At 42.4% G+C, this 22,461-nt stretch overlaps 1 protein-coding gene across 1 annotated transcript in view; it reads left to right on the forward strand.

Moving 5' to 3' along the window:
* AHR (aryl hydrocarbon receptor) overlaps positions 1-22,461 on the forward strand; it is a 353,719-nt gene that overhangs the window by 76,266 nt on the left and 254,992 nt on the right. Inside the window, exon 2 of the mRNA XM_069211815.1 lies at positions 7,100-7,287. Within this exon, the coding sequence (XP_069067916.1) occupies positions 7,100-7,287 (188 nt within the window). The remainder of the gene's footprint in view (positions 1-7,099; positions 7,288-22,461) is intronic.

Below are 22,461 nucleotides of genomic sequence, written 5' to 3' on the forward strand. Positions count from 1 at the left end.
ATTGGAATAGTAATGATGTTTCTAAGTCATGATATGGTCTATGCTTCAAATAGGGGGGTAGTAGTGGTGTTGATAATTACATCTCCTCACAACATCTAGTAAAACGTAGGCAAGTAAATATGCAATCAAATGGATTTGGGTGGTGTTGTTGGTATATTATACCCTACTACCAAAAGGCATTGCAGTGTAGCTGAGACAGTTACACTATACTAACATACAAGAGAAAGGTACCACAGCATTCAAAGTAAGTCCACAATCATTAGCAGTATTCTACATTGAAAGGCCATAGAAGACATGTCATGTTCAATTCCTTTATTGGCATGTAAAAGCATCTGTTCTGCGCACAATCATATGTTAACACATCGACAACCAGCATGCGTTTCGTTACCCTTTTGACTTTTTCAAGGCTGCAAAGTACATAAACTGCAATCAGTACAGGGTACAGAACATGAGAAAAAAACACAGAATGGGTAGGAAAACAAACACTGCCGCAGTCTATATCAGTAACCCAATTCTTAGTATGATACATAACAAAAAAATGTTTGTCTCACAAGATATTAGTCTCAATCCGCACATGAAAGAAGAAGGATTGGAAAGAAGAAATAACACTGAGGATTGTGCCCATATTAGTGACTCAAAGCCAGGTACAACCAATTGTACAGTGTATATAAATACACCATTGAAAGCAAAGCACAAACAGCAAGCAAAAGCAACATAACACACCAACCTAAGGTAATAAATTTGTTCTCAAACGGAGCCATAATGCTGCTATGATATGCAGAATACTCACGCACAGTAAATAGAAACAAAGTCAATTAGAACACACAAAAACATGCAGAAACCTTGTCCAAAAATGCGAATTGTACCAAAGATGAAACCGTCATGGGTTGGAGGTATACCTGCAAAAATGAACTGTAGTTGATTTAGTAAAACTTAAAGAAAGTCAGAAGCATCCTTGTCAGAGAACAATCACAAAGCAATAGTCACCACACACTATCTAAGTAAACAACAGTAGGAGAAAGGTTAGCCAATCGCAAACCAAACAACATTGGTGAAAATGGTACAATATAGAGCCCCTAGTTGTCTCAGTATTCTCAGAAAAGTCCAACCACTCTTTCATGTAGTCTCACCCCTCTGTCATGTAGTAAAGACCCAATTAATTAGTAATTACATGGGGTCCCAATGGTCACAAGACCCTACAACAAGAGACCTTGACAAGTCCTACACCTTTGTGCAAACGGAACAGCAATAGATAAGTGAAGTACAAACGCTATTGGGGGTCTCCACCATGGCACAACCAGACACGGAGAGCTTCATTGCACAAAGGACAAGTAGAGTGCAAACACTAAGTCTGAAACATAATACAACCACATAGGCGGACTTGCGTAAGCTCTTGCCTCTTGTCAGTGTCGGAAATGTTCAATAAGTAAGTCCCAGCGACTAGCAGTGACACCTTGAAGCAACACTCTGCATCATTTCTATAGAGTAGATGCATTGTGCACTAACAAGTAAATTTTCCCGTCTCATATGTAGAAAAATTACAGTATTGTTAGTGCCAAAAGTTGAACAGATCTTCTTGGGCACGTACGAGATAAGGTAAATCAACATACTGATGCAGAAACTCAACACCAAACTGTAAAAAATTAAGTTAAAATCATAATTTATAAGTTGTCTGCAGCTGTGTAAGTCAGCAAAACATTCACGTAATATGTAAGTCCAGTAAACCTCTCAGTCTACTACAAACTAAAGGCATGCTTCGGACAGCAACGTCGTAGTGCAGAGTCTCAAGCACGGAAAAACGCCGTCATATGTTTCTTGGTTTAAATAAAGGACAAACATAGAAGACGGACTGCAGCCAAGGATCAGTAAAGGACCAAACACGGACGGTGCGTCTATGTTGTCAGACTTGTAGTTTAAACAAACTAGATGGTTTGTGTCAATCAATAATCATTACCCCAAGATTATTGTAGTGATATGCATGCCCACTAATTGCATTCCGTCAAGGTGATCTGCGATAATTAGGCAGATCAAACAAAGCAAAGTAACCAGCATTGTGATCATCGAAAAGAGAACGAACAAGCCAACAATGGTAAATGATTTCTAGATATTCCTTCATAACCCTAAGCCTATAATGAGAGCATATTTGGTGTGCCATCTGCTGGATATAGAGGGCAGCCTTTGCCCCCATACCTGGAAAGCAGTGCCAGGAGTCAGCCTGATGTATGAATGGCAATCCATTCAGGAAGCTGGTAGATTAGCGGAAGCAAAACTAGATGTCGAACACAGCATTCTTTTCAGGACGGTCACAGCTTTAGTGTCTCTCTACCCTTTCCGGGTCAGTGCATTGTTAATATAATCAAAGCGACGCTGTATTAGAGGCACAGCTCTGATGCAGTGATATATCTAGATGGTAGAAACTGTCTCCAAATGGGCAACAGAAGCACTGGGATTTTGTGTACTGTGTTCCTAGCCTTGAACAGAATGTACTGAATAGACATCCAGAAAAGGCTAACTAAAGCAAGCAACTTGTACAATATATTCCTAAAATAATATCATGCAAGCAAAGTAAGTAACATGTCCCTGCTAAAAAGTGATGCAGCTAAAACATGTAAAATATGAAATATAAAACAAAGCCAAATATGGGGAACCAACTTTGGTCCAAGCGGACCTCAGTACAATCACAATTTAAGGCTAATTAGTTACACTAATAGGTTAAAATCATTTCTCAGTTAGGTCCATTGCTTTATTCCTCTTGTTAGCAAAAATGTTCTTTGAAAGTAGTATTTATCTAAAATATTTGCTGATGTCCAGTGGGTGTTGAGTTTGAGTGATCATGCATGGATGTTATATGTATGTAGTGCTACACTAGGGCATGATATAGCAAGTAACTATTGTCCTGATGAAGGCATGAGGCAAGCTGCTTAAAAGTGCTGAAACATGTTAGAGTTGTTGTTAGAAATGGGTTCTTTGTTTGGCAGTCAGGTTACCCCCTGCCCAAGAAAGGACCCTCACTCTAGTCAGAGCAAAGGAAAAACACACCTGGTTAACTCCCACTCACCCCCTTGGTAGCTTGGCATGAGCAGAAAGGCTTAACCCAGAAGCAATGTGTAAAGTATTTGTACCAACACACACAGTAATACAGTGAAAACACTTCAAAATGGCCATCACTCCAGTTTAGAAAAATAGGCAATATTTATGTAAATCGGACAAGACCAAAATGACAAAAATCCAACATACACAAGTCAAGATGTGAATTTTTAAAAGAATAAGAGTCTTACTCCATAAGAAACAATGGAAACGTTGATTTTACACAAAGTACCTGGTTTGCATCAAAAATAAAGCCGCTCAGGTGAGCGTGCGTCGGAAAAGTCAGCGATGCGTCGATTCCTTACTTGCAAGTAAGGCAGTGCGTCATTTTCTTCTCCAGTCGGTTTGGCGATGCGTTGTTTTTCTCCCACATAAGAGAGTGATGTTTCGATTTCCAGACGGGGCACCTCAGATCCGCGCAGGCTCACAATGACTTTGACGCCCAGCGATAATGCATGAGAAATCCAGTTGCACGGTGTTAGAAAACTGCGCTGCATGGGGTTTGCCTCGTTATCAGCAGCAGTAAGCGGGTGTTGCGTTGTTTCTCCAGCTGCGATGCGTCGATCTCCCATCCGTGATGCAGGTGGATTCAATTTTAGCCGCGAAGTGGGTGGCTCATCGTTTATCAGCCACGTTGCAGATGGTGTATCGAAATGGTGTTCTGTGTGTGGATTTCAGTCCTGGTTCTGCCAACTTCAGCTTTCAAGGGCCCAGGGACTGGATAGGACACCACTTGGCAGGCCAGGAGTCTCAGCAAAAAGTCTAGCTGCTGGCAGAGGAAGTCTTTGATGGGTCTGAAATTTCAAAACAGGAGGCTAGCTCAGTTCAAGCCCTTGGAGATTCTTCTCAAGCAGGAATGCACAACAAAGTCCAGTCTTTGTCTCCTTTCACAGGCAGAAGCAGCAACTGCAGGATAGTCCAACAAAGCACAGGCAGGGGCAGCACTTCTCAGCTCTTCAACTCTTCTCCTTGGCAGAGGTTCCTATTGGTTTCAGACGTGATCTTGAAGAAATCTAAAGTCTGGGGTTTTGGGTCCACTACTTATACCCCTTTCTATCTTTGAAGTAGGCAAACTTCAAAGGAATGTCTCTGTTGTATAAAGGGTCCTGCCTCATGAAGGCCACGCCCCAGACACACACCAGGGGGTTGGAGACTGCATTGTGTGAGGGCAGGCACAGCCCATTCAGTTGTAAGTGACCACTCCTCTCTCCACTCCAGCCCAGATGGCCCATCAGGATATGCAGGCTACACCCCAGCTTTCTTTGTGTCACTGTCTAGAGGAGATTCACAAACAGCCCAACTGCCAGTCTGACCCTGACAGGGAATCCACAAACAGGCAGAGTCGCAGAATGGTTAAAGGAAGAAAATGTCTACTTTCTAAAAGTGGCATTTTCAAACTAACAATCTAAAAACCAACTTCACTAACAGATGTATTTTTAATTTGTGAGTTCAGAGACCCCAAACTTCAAATGTATATCTGCTCTCAAAGGGAAACTGAACTTTAAGGATATTTAAAAGCAGCCCCCATGTTAACCTCTGAGAGATATAGGCCTTGCAACAGTGAAAAACGAGTTTGGCAGTATTTCACTGTTAGGACATGTAAAACACATTAGTACATGTCCCACCTTTCATATACACTGTATCCTGCCTGTTGGACTACCTAGGGCCTATCTTAGGGGTGCCTTACATGTATGAAAAAGGAAGGGTTGGGCCTGACAAGTGGGTACACTTGCCAGGTTGAATTGGCAGTGCAAAACTGCACACACACACACTGAAGTGGCAGGTCTGAGACACGTTTACAGGGGTACTCATGGGTGGCACTGTCATTGCTGCAGGCCCACTAGTAGCATTTGATTTACAAGCCCTAGGCACCTCTAGTGCACTTTACTAGGGACTTACTAGTAAATCAAATATGCCAATCAGGGAAAAGCCAATTACACATTTAATTTCACATAGAGAGCATATGCACCTTAGCACTGGTTAGCAGTGGTAAAGTGCCCAGAGTCTTAAAGCCAACAAAAACAGGTCAGAATAAATAGGAGGAAAGAGGCGAAAAGATTGGGGATGACCCTGCAAAAAGGGCCAGGTCCAACAGTCGTTAAACACCTTTTTGTGTTAATCTTGCGGGATGTATGCAGTAGCAGAAAATAAAAATTCCCAATGGTCACATACCAGTTCAATTTTAAATTTGCCTTGACTACTCTGGTCTGCTACACTCTTAAAGCTAGAGCTTAAAATCCTTCTGCACTGGCTCTTTATAATGTAAGGATAGATATGGATTGTTCGGTATATAAGCAAGATACTAGCAATGCTTAAAACTAACTAAAACTACAGCCAGCATGAGCCTAAGCTATTTGTAGTGATAGGATGGTACAAATTGATGTTTTCTCAGATATATCAATAGGGACCATTAACGAGAACAAGAGAGATTGGTTACTGGGTGAACCTGTCTATTTAGCTTTGTTCATGTGAGGTGCCTTACGTTTCTTTAAAGTGTATATGTCAACAGAAATGTGATATTTTGCAACATCACGTTTCTTTTTCTTTTAATTCCATATAAATGTAGGCAAAATTTTGGCTCAGCAATCTACAAATATTTTTTGAATGCCAGGTGATTAGCTGTCATGAAAACATTCATTTGATAACATTAAATAACCCATTTTCTATTTTCAGTCCTCCTATTCACATTATGTATCATCACAAACACCTCGAATAACTTTCGTCAGTGGAATGTACGTGACACGCAAGTGGTGGTTGGGGTAGGGAGCTGGGTGCTACAGTGCATGGTTTTTGCAAAGCATCGGATACTGGACGATTTCCGGAAACTGAGCAGTAAAGTTGGGATGGGCATATGCGGTAGAGTATTCTCTTGTAGCAGTCTTCTGTTTATCCACAGTCTCTTGTTGTTTCGCTGTGTTGAAGGTTCTAATAACAATAAAGCCCAGCATCAGAAGGATGGACCAGGCATTGCTGCCTCTCTGCCTTGCTATGGGCTGTTGCCTGTGTTTTAGGCCTATAACTTGAAGAGGCATATAATGTCACTGGTATAGCTCTTGGCTGCAGCTCTCTTACATTGTGCTTCTGTAGTGCATTGTCACAAGCATCCAAACCTAACCTTGATGAGGAAAACCTAAAGTGTTTCTTCCTGTATCAGAGTTTGGAACTGGATAAGATAAACCTCTGCCCCTTCCCAGTACAGTTTTTCCATGACTTCATGGCTCCGAGCTTTGTTTTCACAGCCGCTCATGCAGTAGAAATGCCATAATCCGCTTCTTAAGTTCAGTATTATTCAGTGTTTAACTTGTAAAGTAATGAGTGCTAGTGGCAACATTTCTGTTCAGAAGCCAGCGGTCGGTGCTAGTAAGTGTCAGTGCACCCAAGACCAAGAGTGCACAGTCTTTAAACCAACTCATGCCTCTTAATCCATTACCCCACACACCAAACCCACTTACCTCAGTCTTGCAGGTTCCTGCTTTCCCCCTTTACGATGTTTTTTTCCGTCTTTACTCCTTCTTTCCCCGCTTTGTATTTTCCCTTTCGTGCTCTGTGTAAATATCTAAAAGGACAAATAATTGCTGGCCCCCAAAAATGGGTGCAGGAGGCCCCCACCGACAAAGACTGACACAAATTAGGCACTTTTTATAATAATGCACATTGTACTAAATTTATTTGCAGGGACCACTGCAAACAAGTAGATTGCTTGAAGGGGGCATCCAGTGTCCACTTTACCTAGTCCTGCATTTTCATCAGTCACCAACAATAAGCATTTCAGAGTGCTGGATTGGTTGGTGATGTCAGCTTGGAATTGTGACCTATTGTGACATCTTTCATACATTTAAATTCTTAATATTGTGAAATAGAACGATGTGTCAACCTTTTCTTTAGTATATTCTGTCGGCAGGCTTGTGGGATATAAAATATAGTCCTAGATCTCAGACACAAGCCTCTGATCGGCTGATAAAGTATTCTGCATCGGACGCTTTGAACAATGTCTGTTTTTGTTTTTCTGCAGAATCAAACCCTCCCTGTCGGACGGAGCCAAGTCAAACCCGTCTAAGAGGCATCGAGACAGATTAAATACGGAGTTGGATCGGCTGGCTGGCCTGCTGCCATTCTCGCAAGATATTATCAGCAAACTGGATAAATTGTCTGTGCTGCGGCTCAGCGTCAGTTACTTGAGGGCAAAAGGATTTTTTGAGGGTAAGAAACACTTTCCTTTTTCTGCGTGGGGATGTTGATGCTTGCCTGAGCTCGGTGCTCCGAGGGCGCTAGGAAACAGTGCCATGTTTCGTTGCATTCATGTTTTATTTGCACAAGCCTCAAGACATGTGTGTCACTTTACACTTGTTTCCATCCAACCCCACCTCTTAAACTGAAATATTTAATTTCAGAATCAGTTTTATTTAAATGTATATAAGACAAGAATTATAAACATAATACACATAGAGAAGAGTGGTTGTTTGGTGGGGTATGAGAAATGAGGTTGCATACATCAGTATAGCTTTGGTGCAGAGGCGACGAGGATATGGAGTACCATAGTATATCCATTCTTTGTGATGGCATTACTACCAAGAATCTATCTCTTATGTTTGGGTGCGAGATAGAAGTGCTATGAGGGTATGATACCTAGAAGTGTGGTTGGGATACCCATGATGGTATGGAATGGAGAAGGGAGGAATGGAGGAAAGGAAGAGGGAACGCGAAGTGAGAAGATATATCAGAGGAGGATAGCAAGAAGAAATGGAGGAGTGTAGGGGTGTACAAGGAGGGTAAGGAGTTGAATGAGTGAGAAGGGGTGGAAGGAGTATAAGAGGTGGGAATGAAGGGCAGTGAAGGGGGTTGGCATCTAATGAGGAGGCATATTGGATGAGGTTTTTAGGTAAGAGTTTAGATGGTTATCTGCAACCCTATTGAATAGTACTGATTCCCACCATATGTGGGCTGAAGCTTTAGAGATGGTCTTTCCATTCAGAGAGGATGGGTTTGAGGCAGGTTGGGGTAAGGATATCCCAAAATGAGCAATCTTCTTTGCCCAATGAGGTATTTGCATCAGTTGAGAGAATGCCAAGAGCAAAGGAGGCCATGTTAGATGTCCAGTTTAACTATAGAATTTATGAGATAGTTTTGACGATTTTCAACCAGAATTTCTGAAAGAAGGCAAAGTCTAGGAACATATGTTGTAGATCACCTTATTCCTTCTTGCAGCACCAGCAATTGTCACAGAGCCCTAGTTTAAAAAGTGCAGCTAGGATCCAGTGGGCCATATAAGCAGTTCAGAATCTACACTGAGCGAGAGAAGGTGTAATCTTGTTGAAACTGAGGTAAGCCCAGATGGAAGGCCAATTTATTGTCTCAATATGTATATCGTGTGAGTCATATAAGACTGATTCTCATTTGTTTTGTATTGATTTAGTTAGGGAGGAGGTTGTGGAAGTGAGAAGGGAATATATTTTAGAGATTATGTGACCTCCTTTAACTAAAGTCCTGATAGTGTTGGGGCGGTCCAGAGTCCCTGGTGACCCCGGTGTCTGGAAATGGTGGCTTTGATTATTATAAAGTGATAAAAGTCTATGTCGTCAACGTCAAGTTCACATTTGAGGTGGGAGAAGTGTATCGATTCGGAGGATGATCCCAGGTCTCCTACCTACAAGATGCCTTTATGTGCCCACTTCTCAAGAAAAAGTGTCTTGCCCTTTGGCAGTAGTTGTTCGTTTTGCAAAGGGACTGTGCTGTGTTGGAGAGATTAATTGAAGAGGGTTCCATTTTTTACTATCTTAGTGGTAATACGTGAAGTGAGGGAGAGTGGTTTGGAGAGATTGCCTCCAATTGCAAGCCAGGTGGGAGGGTAAACTGTCGATTTGGATTTAATGGAAACCTTTTCTGAGTAATGAGGGCCTGATTCACATACTGCCTTTTGTAGTATGTTTTGTAGCACTACAATAGTACTACAAAATGTACTACTAAATGTTTTTCACAAACTGCACTTTTGAGTAAGTTTTCTAAAAAGGACGTAAGCATTGCCAGCTGATTTCAAACCACAGGCACATAAACCAACCAATTGTCCCTGTGTCCCTGGCTGGTCTGTGTTCTGGCTTTCACTTTCTCACTGAGTTCAGTCAGAAGGCAATCAACAAGGTCCAAGCCAGCAGTCTAGGAAGGAATTCTGATTGGCTGAGTCAGTCACCAGAACCTTCATCGGGTTTTGATCATGACTCTTCTCTCTTCTTCAGTGCCACAATTAATTTTAGTAAACAGTTTGAAGCAGATCATTAAAATTTACCTTTCACTAGCTACTATTAATACCATTTTGGTTGCGTGATAGGCAAGATTGGTCGAGTAAGAGAAAGCATAGAATGTTAAATAAAAGGTTATTGGACAAAGAAGCTGTGTTTTTTAATAGGGACAACAGGTGCGTAATACACAAAGTACACTACCGTTTTATGCAATGTTCTATTGAACTGGACCCATAATCTGGAGAGATTGACCTTTAGATATTGTACTCTGAGACGTGGAGTGTTAGGTTAGGACTGGCACATCAGATATGTTTGATTGGGGTGTGCTGACTAATAATGAAAGCCAGGTAACAAGGTTAAATTCTGCAGAATACATTGAATTAGTAGTTTGTATAGTGCCTTGATTGTGGTTGGCCGTCAGGTGGCCTAACATCCAGAGGAAGTGATGTGTTTTTTCCTGCTAAGGGTTCAGTAAACTTCGAGTGGAAAATGCTAATAGTCTTTCTAAGGTAGAGAAATGGGGTGGAGGGAGGCCCACAAACAGGTTGTTAAAATATTCTTATAAACTAAGAGTGAAAACAAGATATGTTGGCAGTGCCGAATGAGAATGATAACCGTACATTTCAAATGCGAGCTAAGGAGTCAGTGATCAGTGACATATAAATCTACGTAAATCGAAGGTCTGAAACATCATTTATATTTCTAACAGAGGAGGAAAAGTCAGGAGGGAACTGGGTGGAGAGATGGGTGAAGGTGTTGAAAGGAAGTAAAGGACCTTGTTGTTTTAAGAGTTAAGCATAATCACGCATAGAGTTTCTTGATGGTGGTAAAGAAACCAGAGAAGTGTATTTGGATAAAGGAGTGAAGAGAGGAAATACCCACATGCACGTGTGTTTGCTGTATAGATGGTGGGAGAAGTAACAAGAAGAGCTGATATCACCAAAGGAGGTGGTGCCAACAGATAGAGAGGCTTGTGGGGATAGATTGCAGACACATTCCACAGAAAAAAAGAGATCAGAGAAAGCCATGTTGAAAAGAAACTTGTCTACTTAATCTTGTATGTAAGTCATAGGAAAGATTGTGGGACTTCACAATATATATTACTTATTATTCCAGTGTGCTTGTAGAAGGTGATGCCATTTCTGTAAAAAAAAACATATTTTCTGCTGGGGAACGATAGGTCAAGTAGAAACAAATAGTTATTTGTACAATATTGTGTACCATAGCCATGTATAGCATAAATATTGCTTACAATATGCACATATAGGGTGAGAAAAAAGAACAAGCTGTTGTTGTCTGTGAATAACATCCATATACATGTCTACATTATAATATACCTAGTTTACCTTTTTTTCCAAAAGATAATGTATGTCAGTGGTTAGAATGTCAGAAAAAACTGATTTACATAAGCATTACTTGTGCTCAATACATGTTAAATAGAGGTTAGACGTGTGTATCCGTACCTTTGGTGAATTGGCTCTTTGTTCTTAATGTGAAATATGTAATTTGTTGTGTTGGCTTTTGAAAGTATTCTTATTTATTCATGGCACTATCTGAATAGGAATAGTTTCTATTATACCAGTAAAATAGTTTAGACAGGGTAACTGTGCAAAGAGCTAATACTGTATCATTTGTGGAAAATCAGATGAATCGAAACCTGGCGTAGCTAGGAGACTGTTCCAGACTACAGAAGGGGAAAGCTGTATCACCTCTTTTCTGAACTTTACATCTGTGTTGTGGTCTTTAAACAATCAAAGTATCTATTTAAAGGCTTTGCAGTTGTCAATCTGGGACTTGGGACTTTTAGTGTACATTCATTAAATTTTGTTTTTTTTTCCTTTTGATGTTTTCTTTGACCAAAACCGTATATCAAGCCTGACCAGTGTGCAATAGGACAAAACAATGCCCACTACATTCAAGACTTGAACCTTGTTCTTCTTGATTGAAGGATCAGTTGACAGGACAGAAAAGGTTATTATTCTCTTACCAGATGTTGGCAATGCCCATACATTTGATTTTGTCTTCTAATGACTTGGGTTTGTATCATCCCTATTGGATTGGTCAACCTTGATCTGTGCCTCTGCCCTCCAAAATGATGGCCCCCTTAATAAATACAGTGTTATACTTAAATCCTTCACAAACACATTTCTAGATGAGATTGTATAGCAACAAGTGAGGTGATCATAACCAACATCCCCTTTCAATTTGACTTTGTTTGGAAATAATTGTTTCATCAACCTTGTGGTCTTTAAAATCATTTGGTGCACATTCTTGCATGGACAGAAATGCTCCAGATATCTTGTTTAAAGCTGAAGAAGCCTGATACGTGTAGACAGATATGATCTTCTTCCTTACAGTGCGTCTTTCGTAGGGAAAGAAACTGGATCTTTTTCATATTAATGTTTAGCCATTTAACAGTGTGAGTATCATAATGGTTTAAGTTCACTCCAGAGTGCTTGGCTAGAGACTGGATATATCTAGATTTTTCCAGACCTGTTGTAAGTGTTTTGTTGAGCAAGCATTTGAACATTGTGCGTTAAAATAATCTTGATAAAACTACCCTGAATCTCCGAAATAATACCAGCACATAGCCCCCTTAACCCTTACAGCTGGTTTCAAGATCTTTGAATTTTTGATCAAAATCATGGACTTGGCTTTCCAGATGCTGTCCTTGACTACCCGAGCCTGCTGCCAGGGTATGCACTATTGTTTTATTGGCAGTCATTCTATACCTCTCATTGGAAATATGACAATGCCTGTTCTGTGACCTACATTTCTGTTTCTCGCAATTTTCCATCTATTTGCATTGAAAACCTGTGAGATAATGCATCAGGCCTTGTAGCACAAGGGAGAGGTTATTTTCTGGGATATTTGCTCTCTTTCTTATTGTCACTAGGCATGCACTGATTATTGAGTGCATAATTCTTTAACTGGCATCCTCCCAAATGTTTAGTCGGTCACCAAGAAGCATGTATGCATGAATAGACTGGAATTTATACAGCATTATCCTCGTTGAAGAGCAAAAAAGCGGTTTACATTTTGGGGTCTATTGGTAGATGATACATGATGAGGGAATTTATATCTTTTTTGCGTCTTTGATTTCCACAATTATATTGTATTCCGCACACTTACAATTGCACTTTACATATTGATATGCTTTAGTTACAGGACTTTAATTGATTTGCTGGAATAAAACAATTTTCGTTTTCTTTGCTGAGACTCAGATTCAAACTCAGATCTTTACTTCCAAAGTCAGCGGATTATCCACCTAATAGCATCGCCGTTAAAAGTCAATGTTTTGGTGAGGCAGCTTGCAGGCTGTTCATTTAGGCTCTCAGTTTCAGATCCTGACTGTCTACAGAGATGTTTTGATTTTGGTATTTGCTCTAGGCAACAAGCAAATCCGCCTCTGAAAACATAAACTACTCTTGCTTAGTGTCAGGACACATAACATATGCCACTTAGTGTGGTGTATTTCTTTAATGTTCCCGGTAGCACAGAGTTATTATGAGTACCCACCGCTCCTCTGCCTACTGCTTTATTTAGCTTACCTTACTTAAATGTAATTAGTCTGCTTAGCTGAGACAAGGTTTTCTGCCTTGAGCTGGCGGTGATTACTGAATCATCTGTAGATGAGATCTTTCAAGTGCTGCAGTTGGGATCTAACTTCCATAAAAAAACTTGGTTATATCTTTGGTACCATTTGATGAATATTCACAAGATTTAACCCCCACCCCCAAATGCTCTCTGAAATCTTGTTATGCATGAAATATTTTGAGGTCATCTGCCAAGCGAGGGCAGGGAAAAGAAGGGGGGGTGGGTGGCAAAAAAGTGCATTTCCCTTGTTAATTTCCATAGACACTTAAGATACGTCTACATCCTGAACCGCTAGACGGATTTACACCAAATTTGGCAGAAAGGTAGCTCTTGGTATGCAGATGAGCCTTCTTCTTATACGGTGTAAATACATTCAGTAATTTAGGAGAAATTAAAGTAAATCCAATTTTGTATATATAGGGTCACAACAACTTCTTGAATTCTGACGATCTTGTGCAGAGATCAGATTGGCTGCCAACTCTTCAACAAGGAAGTGTTTGGAGCCATTTTGAGACTGGGCTTCAAAAACAAAGAAAAGTGGACAGGGTACCAATACGCTACCCCCTCTAGCCTTGGTGCAGGGTTCCCACAGGGCTAAAAAAGAATGAAAAAAAAAGCGAGCGGGGTCTCCAGCACTTGCTTTTATTTTTGCCCCCCCAACCTCCCCCCGGGCGGCCCACACACCCGCACATATGTGTGTATATATATATAGATATATATATATATATATATTGGACTTTCTGCATTATAGAGATAAAAGGAGTAAGAAGAGGGTACATTCTTAGGAACTTTTTCCATGTACTTAATGAATATTTTTTGGATTGTTTGAACTCTTGAAATGTGTTTCAATTTTGTCTTTGAAATTTTTCTTTGGGTTTTCTGAAATTATTAATAGGGATTAGGGGCCAGATGTAGCAAAGGTTTTTACCCATTCTGTGTCTATGGGAAAAAGTGTTCGTACATATGGCCCTAAGTCCTAGTGACTATGAAGCTCTCTCCTCCATCTCTGAATAAGTGTGTATCAGCAAATGAGTGGGTGTTTGACTGTTTCTGTGGATGATGTCTGTGATTTCATCAGTGATTTCATATGAGATGTCATCAGTGATGTCACTGACCATTTGCATTGTGGTAGCACCAGTTATAGTTAGCTCAGGTAACTATAACTGCTGAATTTCTACCGTTTTGAATGAGTAAATTCTGAACCTAACTATAAGGCCCCCTTAACCTTTGATTTTTCAGTGAATTTCTACGTTTAAAAAAAAATTCTATTCCCAACTGTAAAGTCCCTGTAATCTTTATTTTTTTCAGTGAATTTCTATGTTTAGGGAAAGGTCCTGAACAACGCGTTGGGAACAACGCAGACGTTTCCCATGCAAGTGTAACCACGCTTGCTGGAACAACAACTGCCTTTTTGTCTTCCCTAACCAATAATGTGCAGAACTGCGCATATGCGTGGTTAAGGCAGAAAAAAGGCAGGGTGGATCGGGAGAGGACGCAGTCAGGTAAGTGGGGTTGGAGCAGGGTTGGGGGTAGTTTTTATGGGTGGCAGCGGGTAAAGGGCTCATGGTGGGGTTTGGGCTATTTTATTTCTTTTATTGGCGGGGTGGGGGTGTTTGGGATTTTTTTAAGGGTAGGTATTAGGGTGGGGGTCACACAGGGTTAGGGGTAGTTTTTAAAGGTGGGGTGGATAAAGGGGTGAAGGGGATGGGCTATTTGTTTTTCTTTTTAGGGACGGGTGAGGGGTGTTTTTTTCTTTTTTTAGGGTGCATAGGGAGAGGGTGAGGGGGCAGGGTTTGGGGTAGTTTTAAGGTTGGGGTGGATTAAGGGCTTGGGGTGGGGGTTGGGCTAATTCTTTTAGGGGCAGGGGTTGGGGTAATTTTGCTTTCAGGGTGGGTGGGGGGTCGGGGGTAGTTTTGTTTTTAGAGATAGGGTGGGGGGTTAGGGTAGTTTTGTTTTTAGGACGGCTGGGGGAACGGTTGTTCTTAGGGAGGGTGGGGGGTCGGGGAAGGTTTACGGCTCAAGGTGGGTGAGGGGTGTTGGGGTAGTTCAGTGTTTAGTGGCGGTGTGTTGGGATAGTTTTGTTTTTTGGGGGCAGGTGGTGGGTCGGGTAGTTTTGTTTTTGGGGGTGGGAAGATTGGGGTAGTTTTGTTTTAGGGCTACGTCGGGGAATCGGTTGTTTATATAGTGGGGTGGTCAGGGTGGGAGGGGGTATCAGGGTAGTTCCGTTTTTAGTGGAGGGGTTAGGGTAGTTTTGATTTCAGGGGCAGGGTTGGGGGGTCAGGGTAGTTTTGTTTTTAGGGTGGGTAAGGATGTCGGGTAGTTTTGTTTCTAGGGCGGGTGGGGAGGTCGATTGTTTTTAGGGTGGGTAGAGGGTTGGGTAAGGTTTTAGGGCTCAGGCTGGGTGGGGGGTGTTGGGGTAGTTCAGGTTTTAGGGGTGGGGTGGGGAGTCAGGGTAGTTTTGTTTTTAGGGGTGGGGGTTGGGGTAATTTTGTTTTTGGGCGTGGGAGGTCGGGTAGTTTTGTTTTTAGGGTGGGTGGGGGGTTGGTTATTTATAGGGAGCGGGTGTCGAGGAAGGTTTTAGGGCTCAGGGTGTGTGGGGGGTGTTGGGGTAGTTCTGTTTCCAGGGGTGGATGGGGGTTCAGTGTAGTTTTGTTTTTAGGGTGGGTTTGGGGTTGGTTATTTTCATTTATAGGGGTGGGGTCAAGTAGTTTTGTTTTTAGGACGGGTTGGGGGTCAGGGTCGTTTAAGTATTAGGGGTGGGGTAGTTTTCGGCCTTAGGGGGGTGGGACCTTCACACTGAGTTATGCGGGTTTTCTTTTTTTTCTTTTAACCCTTTGTGGGCTTTGTATTTAAAAAAATAAATTACAAAAAGTAGGCACTATGGAGTGAGCCCTCAAGGGCTCTCCCACGGTCCCTACTTTAAAAAAAAAAATTAATTGTTATTATAAAGCCCTTTACGGGCTATGTGGGACTGCGAGGGAGCTCTCAAGGGTTCACCCCGCAGTCCCTACTTTTTTATTTATTATTTTTTTAATGCAAATCCCTTATGGGCTACCTGGCACTGCAGGGGAAGCCTTAAGGCTTCCCTCACCGTGCCATTGCTTCAGCAAGCACGGAGGTGCTTTGACAGCAGCTCCGTGCTTGCTGAAGCATTTAAGCATTTAATCTCTGTTCCCTGCACACGTGCAGAGGACAGAGATGAAACTTCGGAATTTGCCAGTAGGACCTGCTTTAAAGGTCCTGCTATTAAAACCCGAAGTGTTTGCAGTGGGTTGGCTACAGCGCTCCAAATAATATGTTGCCTGGGGGTGGTGTTCCCCGGGGCAGCAGGGGGCCACTGGGCCCCCCACATTAATTAAGAGATCTCCCCAGGGGGGTGGTGGTGTTTAAAAAAGCCCCTGGGACTTGACCCACCCGGGTTTTTAGGCTATTGAAGCATGGGAGCCTATGCTTCATTAAAAATAAAAAAAAAGTTTACGAGTTGATTTGCAGATTCACCGCGTCTCCACTCGTAAAATAAAAAAATAAAAATATCATGTTTTTTAGTCATGAGGGTTTTATTGGGGCTCGGTTGAAGCTGAGTCCCAAGATGGCTGACAAAGTTTCAACAGCTTCTGTTGTTGAAGTGTTGAAGTGTTATCAGCTAATCAGGTCTCTGCACAGGATCGTTAGGGGTTAGGTATTTATTTTCCCCTTTATTTCTCAAAAACTACTGAACGGATTCACACCAAAACAAAAAGAGCACTCTTTCTGGACCAGGACCTACGTTCCTGACAAATTTGGTGTGATTCCATCCAGTAGTTTTTGTGATATCGCTGTTCAAAATCCTTATGGAAAAATGAATGGGGAAAATGTGTTTTGGGGACCCCCCTTTTTTCAACAACATAACAACCCCCAGCCCCCAAGACGGATCACCCTGAAACCTACATGTAGTGTCCAATGTCATGCTGGAGACTTCAGTGAAAGTGGTGAAGACTCATCGGTACTCAGCTGATCTTCATTGTCCAGATTCTGGTAGCTTGCCTCGCAGCCCAAAAAATTATTCTGGCATGAGTTCAGATTCCAGTCCTCTTCGAGTGATGGCCCCAGTCTTAGCAAATATTCAAGAAGACATTAGGAAAGCCTGGATTAAAAGCTATTATCTTTTGGATACACTTTGGAAGCTGTCACACAGAACAATAATGTTATTTAGTGATACAGCAGGTCCACCTTCTGCCTCTGCAGAATTGGAACTGCATGTTCCTGGGGCTTTCAGTATGACACCAACTGTTTCACTTGCTGCAGTGAGTGATTCGGAAGGAATGTTTCTAGTGAGCCATTTTAGCCCTATGATGTCTTTTTTTTGTCATGACCATCCCAGTTTTATTTGGATACAGCTAAAGTTTCCATTTCTGTCTGTCCTATTTTGCTCATCTTGGGCCGTTCCCCTCGTATTAAGTCAGAGTACTTGGGCACTAACACATGACAACTTATTCTACAACTAAATGCAATATTTAACTATTACAGATCCATACAGGTACAACATACTGCTTTATTGACCTTTTAGTACGGTGAGCTTCATTGTTAAACACGCCCACAGAAGTAAGAGCCTCATCCATTGATTTGTTGTTCCTCCACCCAGCAACATCCACTGTTACACACATTGACCCCAGCTTATGAAAAGTTTTCTGATTTATTTGGTGAGAAAGGGTCAGGGTGGTTACCACCATCCAAGGAATAAGATTGCTTCATTGACATACGTCTGTGCTGTAAAATATCTCTTGATACAATCTACTCTTCAACAGTGACAGATTACAAAGTATTAGCGAAGCATTTAACGACAGTACTGTAATGGACTTGATCAGCTATTTGACTTCACCAACAAGAACTCCAATCTTTTTCATACCCAAGCCTTGGTGTGTGTACGTGGATTACAGACAAATGAATGCCATCACCCTTCAGAACTGTTACCCTCTTCCACTTATATTTCTATAATTAGATCAAATCACACCCACCCACGATTTTCATAGAGCTTGATGTAAGTGGTGTCTATAATTTGATCTGGATTAAAACTGTTGTCAGTGTAAGACAAAGTGAAATACTTGTACTGGACATTATTAATATTGTGTCATGCAGTTTAGCCTGCAGTGGTCCTGTGGCATTGCAGAACTCCATAAATGATATGTTCTTAGATATCCTTGGTACATATATAATCATGTATCTTGGCAATACTTTGATGTGTTAATATACCTTAGAAGAAACTCATCTTCATGCTAAAGTGATTATCCAAACATGCTCTGTAGGCCAAATTGGAGCAGGTTTTGCCAGGTTTCTCTAGTGTCAGGCCAGGCCCCTTGCAACCTGCAAAGCTGTCAGACCACGTCCACCCGTGGCACACAGCACTATCACTGCCTGAACACAACTTGGGTACTTTCATCTTCAGCCCTGTTCTTCCCAAGGCTGTGTGCCAGTCAGTGAGGGAGAACCTTTGCCAACTTGCCACATGGTGGTGTGTGATCAGCAAACCTTGCTGATTACACCAGACCCTGTAATTAGCTCGGAAATGGGTGGGGCTCACATGAGGCTTTGGCGCATTGTGAGTGCCTCTGTTACTCCAGCTTCAGGCTTCAGAACTTCTTGCTGGGTTAAATGGTATGGACCCACACCAGCATGCACACCCATTGTGAGCATTTTCGGTGACCTGCACAGCACTTCTTGAGAGCTGCTGTAGGTGAAAAAAGTTAGATCAAGGGGGAGGCATCAATAAGCATAAATGCCCAGATGTTTAAAATGCCAAATCTGCCTGGAAATTAATGACAGTCCACTTGTATAAATTGCATACATTACAACAGACCTGCTGCAGGCTGGGGTCTCCTCATCTTTTAAACCAAAAACAGCTTATTTTTCACTGTCTCCCACCTGAAATTGCAACTGCTTAATAGAAGTGAATGGGGGAAAATGCATTCCCCCACTTTCCAGGTTTGAAATGTTGGCAAGTATGACATTATAAAATGAGTTCTCTTCCCATGCGCATGTGTGCTGACGCAGCATGGCTCTGGGTGTGGTACACAACCACTGGAATTTGGCTACTTTAAGGTTTACAGTGGGTAAAAGCATACCCATGACTACTGCTCTAATTTATAGAAGATTGCTACTGCCAGAGGGGTAGGAGCTCACAAGAGAGACAACATTCTCAAATTGTCTCGTCTCCAAGTTAACAGAGTGAGGGTCTTTCATTCAATAAAAATGGAAAACTCTCTGTGATGGAGAGAGTAGAATACCATCTGTGAGAGACAGAGGTCTTAGCTCCAGAAAGACCATGTCTGACAGAGGTCCTAAATTGTAACAGAATGGGAACAAGAGGACAACACTTGCAAAGCATGATGCCTTTTCCAACACTGTGTCTTACCGTTGGAACATAGCATGTTTAGCACAAATGTCGTACTGAGAGGCCACTTTTTACAAGATACTGTGGTCAGGCAGTTCAAACTTCAACAGGAAGCACCATGCCTGGTTGGCTACAGCCAACTTTAATATTTCACAGTCCCCATGCTCAATGTGCAAAAATAAGGATTTAGCACATGTCTGAAAAGACAGTGTACAGGCTCATGCATGCACCTTACAAGTTCAGTTACCTGTTGGGTTAACTCAGTGCTACCAATGTCAATAAACTGAGGACCACCAAGGCATTAATTAGTTACACATCCTGGTTACAGTGCCAAGAATTCTCAAAGGTTTTGGCAGCAAGAAATATAACAGAGTTAATTATTATTGTAGCAGACTGGCAGATGCCCACTTCCAACTCTAGGTGCAGACATCTAATGCCCCTATGGACTCTGGAGGCAGGAGCTAAATGTACTACAAGGAGCGGAAATGCAGCCGAATGCCACCCTTTCCACACCTTTTCCTATTTGGGGAAAGATTAGCGAGGTACACTGATGGGGCGAGCATCGAGCAGTAATTTGGGAAATTATCCACTCGAGAGATGGCGTGGAAGGGAAGTGTATTTAATCCTCCCTTGGCATGACATTGGGACACACCTTACGCATGTGTGCTGGGCACATGGTATGAGGATTCCTGCAGTCTTGGGGATTTTCACATGGTCTTTGATTCTGACCTAGACTCAAGCAGTCAAAGTGTACATAGTACAATCACCTATTCCCACCAATGAATGGCCCCCTCATAAAAGTAAAGCACTATTCAGTTGAGCCATTTTGTTGCTTTAAAAGAGTGTAGGAAAATAAAGCGCATTTCTTTGCAAACCCCAGTAAACAAACCTATTGAATCAACAATCATAAAAGTAATCATGCAAACTGATCAAATTGCTGAAATAAGTTAGAGTGCAACTTAAAATCTAATTCTGTCAGCTTAAGTGACACCTCTCTTAAAGACTTTAAACACTCAATGACACATTTTGCACGTCAGAATAATAGACTAAGCACTAGAAGCGAATAGTAGCCTCATTGCCGCAGATACATACATTGTGTAATTGGTCGTGCCAGGGAACAGACACATGTCTCCCCATAGCTGGAGAAATACACATTTTGGCCCTATTCGTGGAGGTGCATTCATTGTGTAAAAAACAGGAGATGATCTGAGTGTTTCGGGACATAGGGGAAGAGCAAACACCTTCGGGGGCATTTACTTTGCCAAAGGCTTCACATGAGCTGAACAGTCAGAAATTGTGGGTCTCCATCATGTAATGAGGCCTCACGTGAGATGAGCAGAGAGTTAAGACATTGTGAGCCTTTGCCATGAATGTGTGCACACTGTTCTCTACACTTTTCCAGAACGAGGGGGAGAAGGAAAGGAGACATTGAGCCACTCATAGTAGGCTAAATCGTTGGTGCACCTCTCCACAACCTTGTAGCATGAAATGGAGAATGTGCGTTTCGGCGTTCACCTCAGTAGTGTAGCCTCAGAAAATCGTCCGGCATAAATATAGGGGGTGATTCTGACCGCGGCGGTCGGCGGTCGCCGCCCGCCAAGCGGTTCCCGCCGAAAGACCGCTCCACGGTCAAAAGACCGCGGCGGTCATTCTGGCTTTCCCGTGGGGCCGGCGGGCGACCGCCAGAAGACCGCCGGCCGGCCCAGCGGGAAAGCCCCGTCAACAAGGAAGCCGGCTCAGAATTGAGCCGGCAGAGTTGAAGGGGTGCGACGGGTGCAGTGGCACCCGTCGCGATTTGCAGACAGTGAAAATCTTTGTGGGGCCCTCTTACGGGGGCCCCTCGACACCCCATACCGCCATCCTGTTCCTGGCGGGCGAACCGCCAGGAACAGGATGGCGGTATGGGGTGTCAGAATCCCCATGGCGGCGCAGCAAGCTGCGCCGCCATGGCGGATTCCCATGGGCAGCGGAAAGTCAGCGGTACACCGCCGGCTTTCCGCTTCTGGCCGCGGCTGTACCGCCGCGGTCAGAATGCCCGGCGGAGCACCGCCAGCCTGTTGGCGGTGCTACCGCCAACCTCCGCCCTGGCGGTAATTACCGCCAGGGTCAGAATGACCCCCATAGTGTCTTGCATATAATCAACACCAATTGGATTTAAAAACAATTTATACCAGCTGGATGATATTTATGTAAAGAATAAGGAGGAGAGAGGGGAGGAGGGTAAAAGAAGAAGAGGGAAGCGAGAAAGAGTAATGATAAATGAAAGGTGAGAGGGTGGTGATACAGAAAAGAGACTGGGTGAAGGATTTTGAGAAATAAAAGAAAATAAAGGAATGAAGTAAAACATGACAGGTCAATGGATTATTTTGCAGGGTGGAGCAAGGAGGAACTGGGGTGGTCCGGCTCGCTTAGTAAGCCACAAATTCTCAAAATAATTTACGAGGGTTCCTTTATAAATCGATTTAAATGCATGTGTTAAGCAATTGGCTTTTGGCCACTTTTTTAAAGACATTGCACTCAAAAATGTATCTTTTTCACCTGTTTAAAAAACCTTCCTTGAGGGGAGAGCCTCTTCAAACCTCATTTCCCTCATTTTTGAACTGCTCAGGCAAACAAACGTCTGGATGGTTCCTGCCCCCTACCACTTTCAAAGCTCACCAGCCGCCACCGGGTTACCATTACACACCTTCCACTATTGTCCGACTTCCAGAGGTCTAGGGCTGACAAAACCTGCTGTCTATCCACCACCTTAAGTGAATACACTTTGAGGATAGATCTCTGGCCCTTCCGCACACATTTAGAATCATGCTGAAGAGTTTCCCATTTACTTCATACTATGGATTTTAACAGCATACTGTAATATTTTTACATTCCTATGATATTTCTATCTTAAATAAGCACTTATAAGTGACTTCGGACCTGTATTAACACCCACCACGTAAACTTAAAGTAAATAAATAAATTGAACTGCGTTGGTATTTTTCATATGTGGTTTCTATTGTGGAGATAAAATTAGAAATTATATTGACTTTGCCACTTAAGATGTTCCACTTTTGGGACATATGCACTTGTAAGGTAAAAAAAAAATCATCCTCACTATGTATACAGTAAAGTCACATTTTTGCTTTTTTTATGCATGCTACAGCTCAAGTCTCCACCTTCGTATCTCACCGTGTT

Source organism: Pleurodeles waltl, chromosome 10 (genome assembly GCF_031143425.1).
Source record: "Pleurodeles waltl isolate 20211129_DDA chromosome 10, aPleWal1.hap1.20221129, whole genome shotgun sequence".
Taxonomy (NCBI): domain Eukaryota; kingdom Metazoa; phylum Chordata; class Amphibia; order Caudata; family Salamandridae; genus Pleurodeles; species Pleurodeles waltl.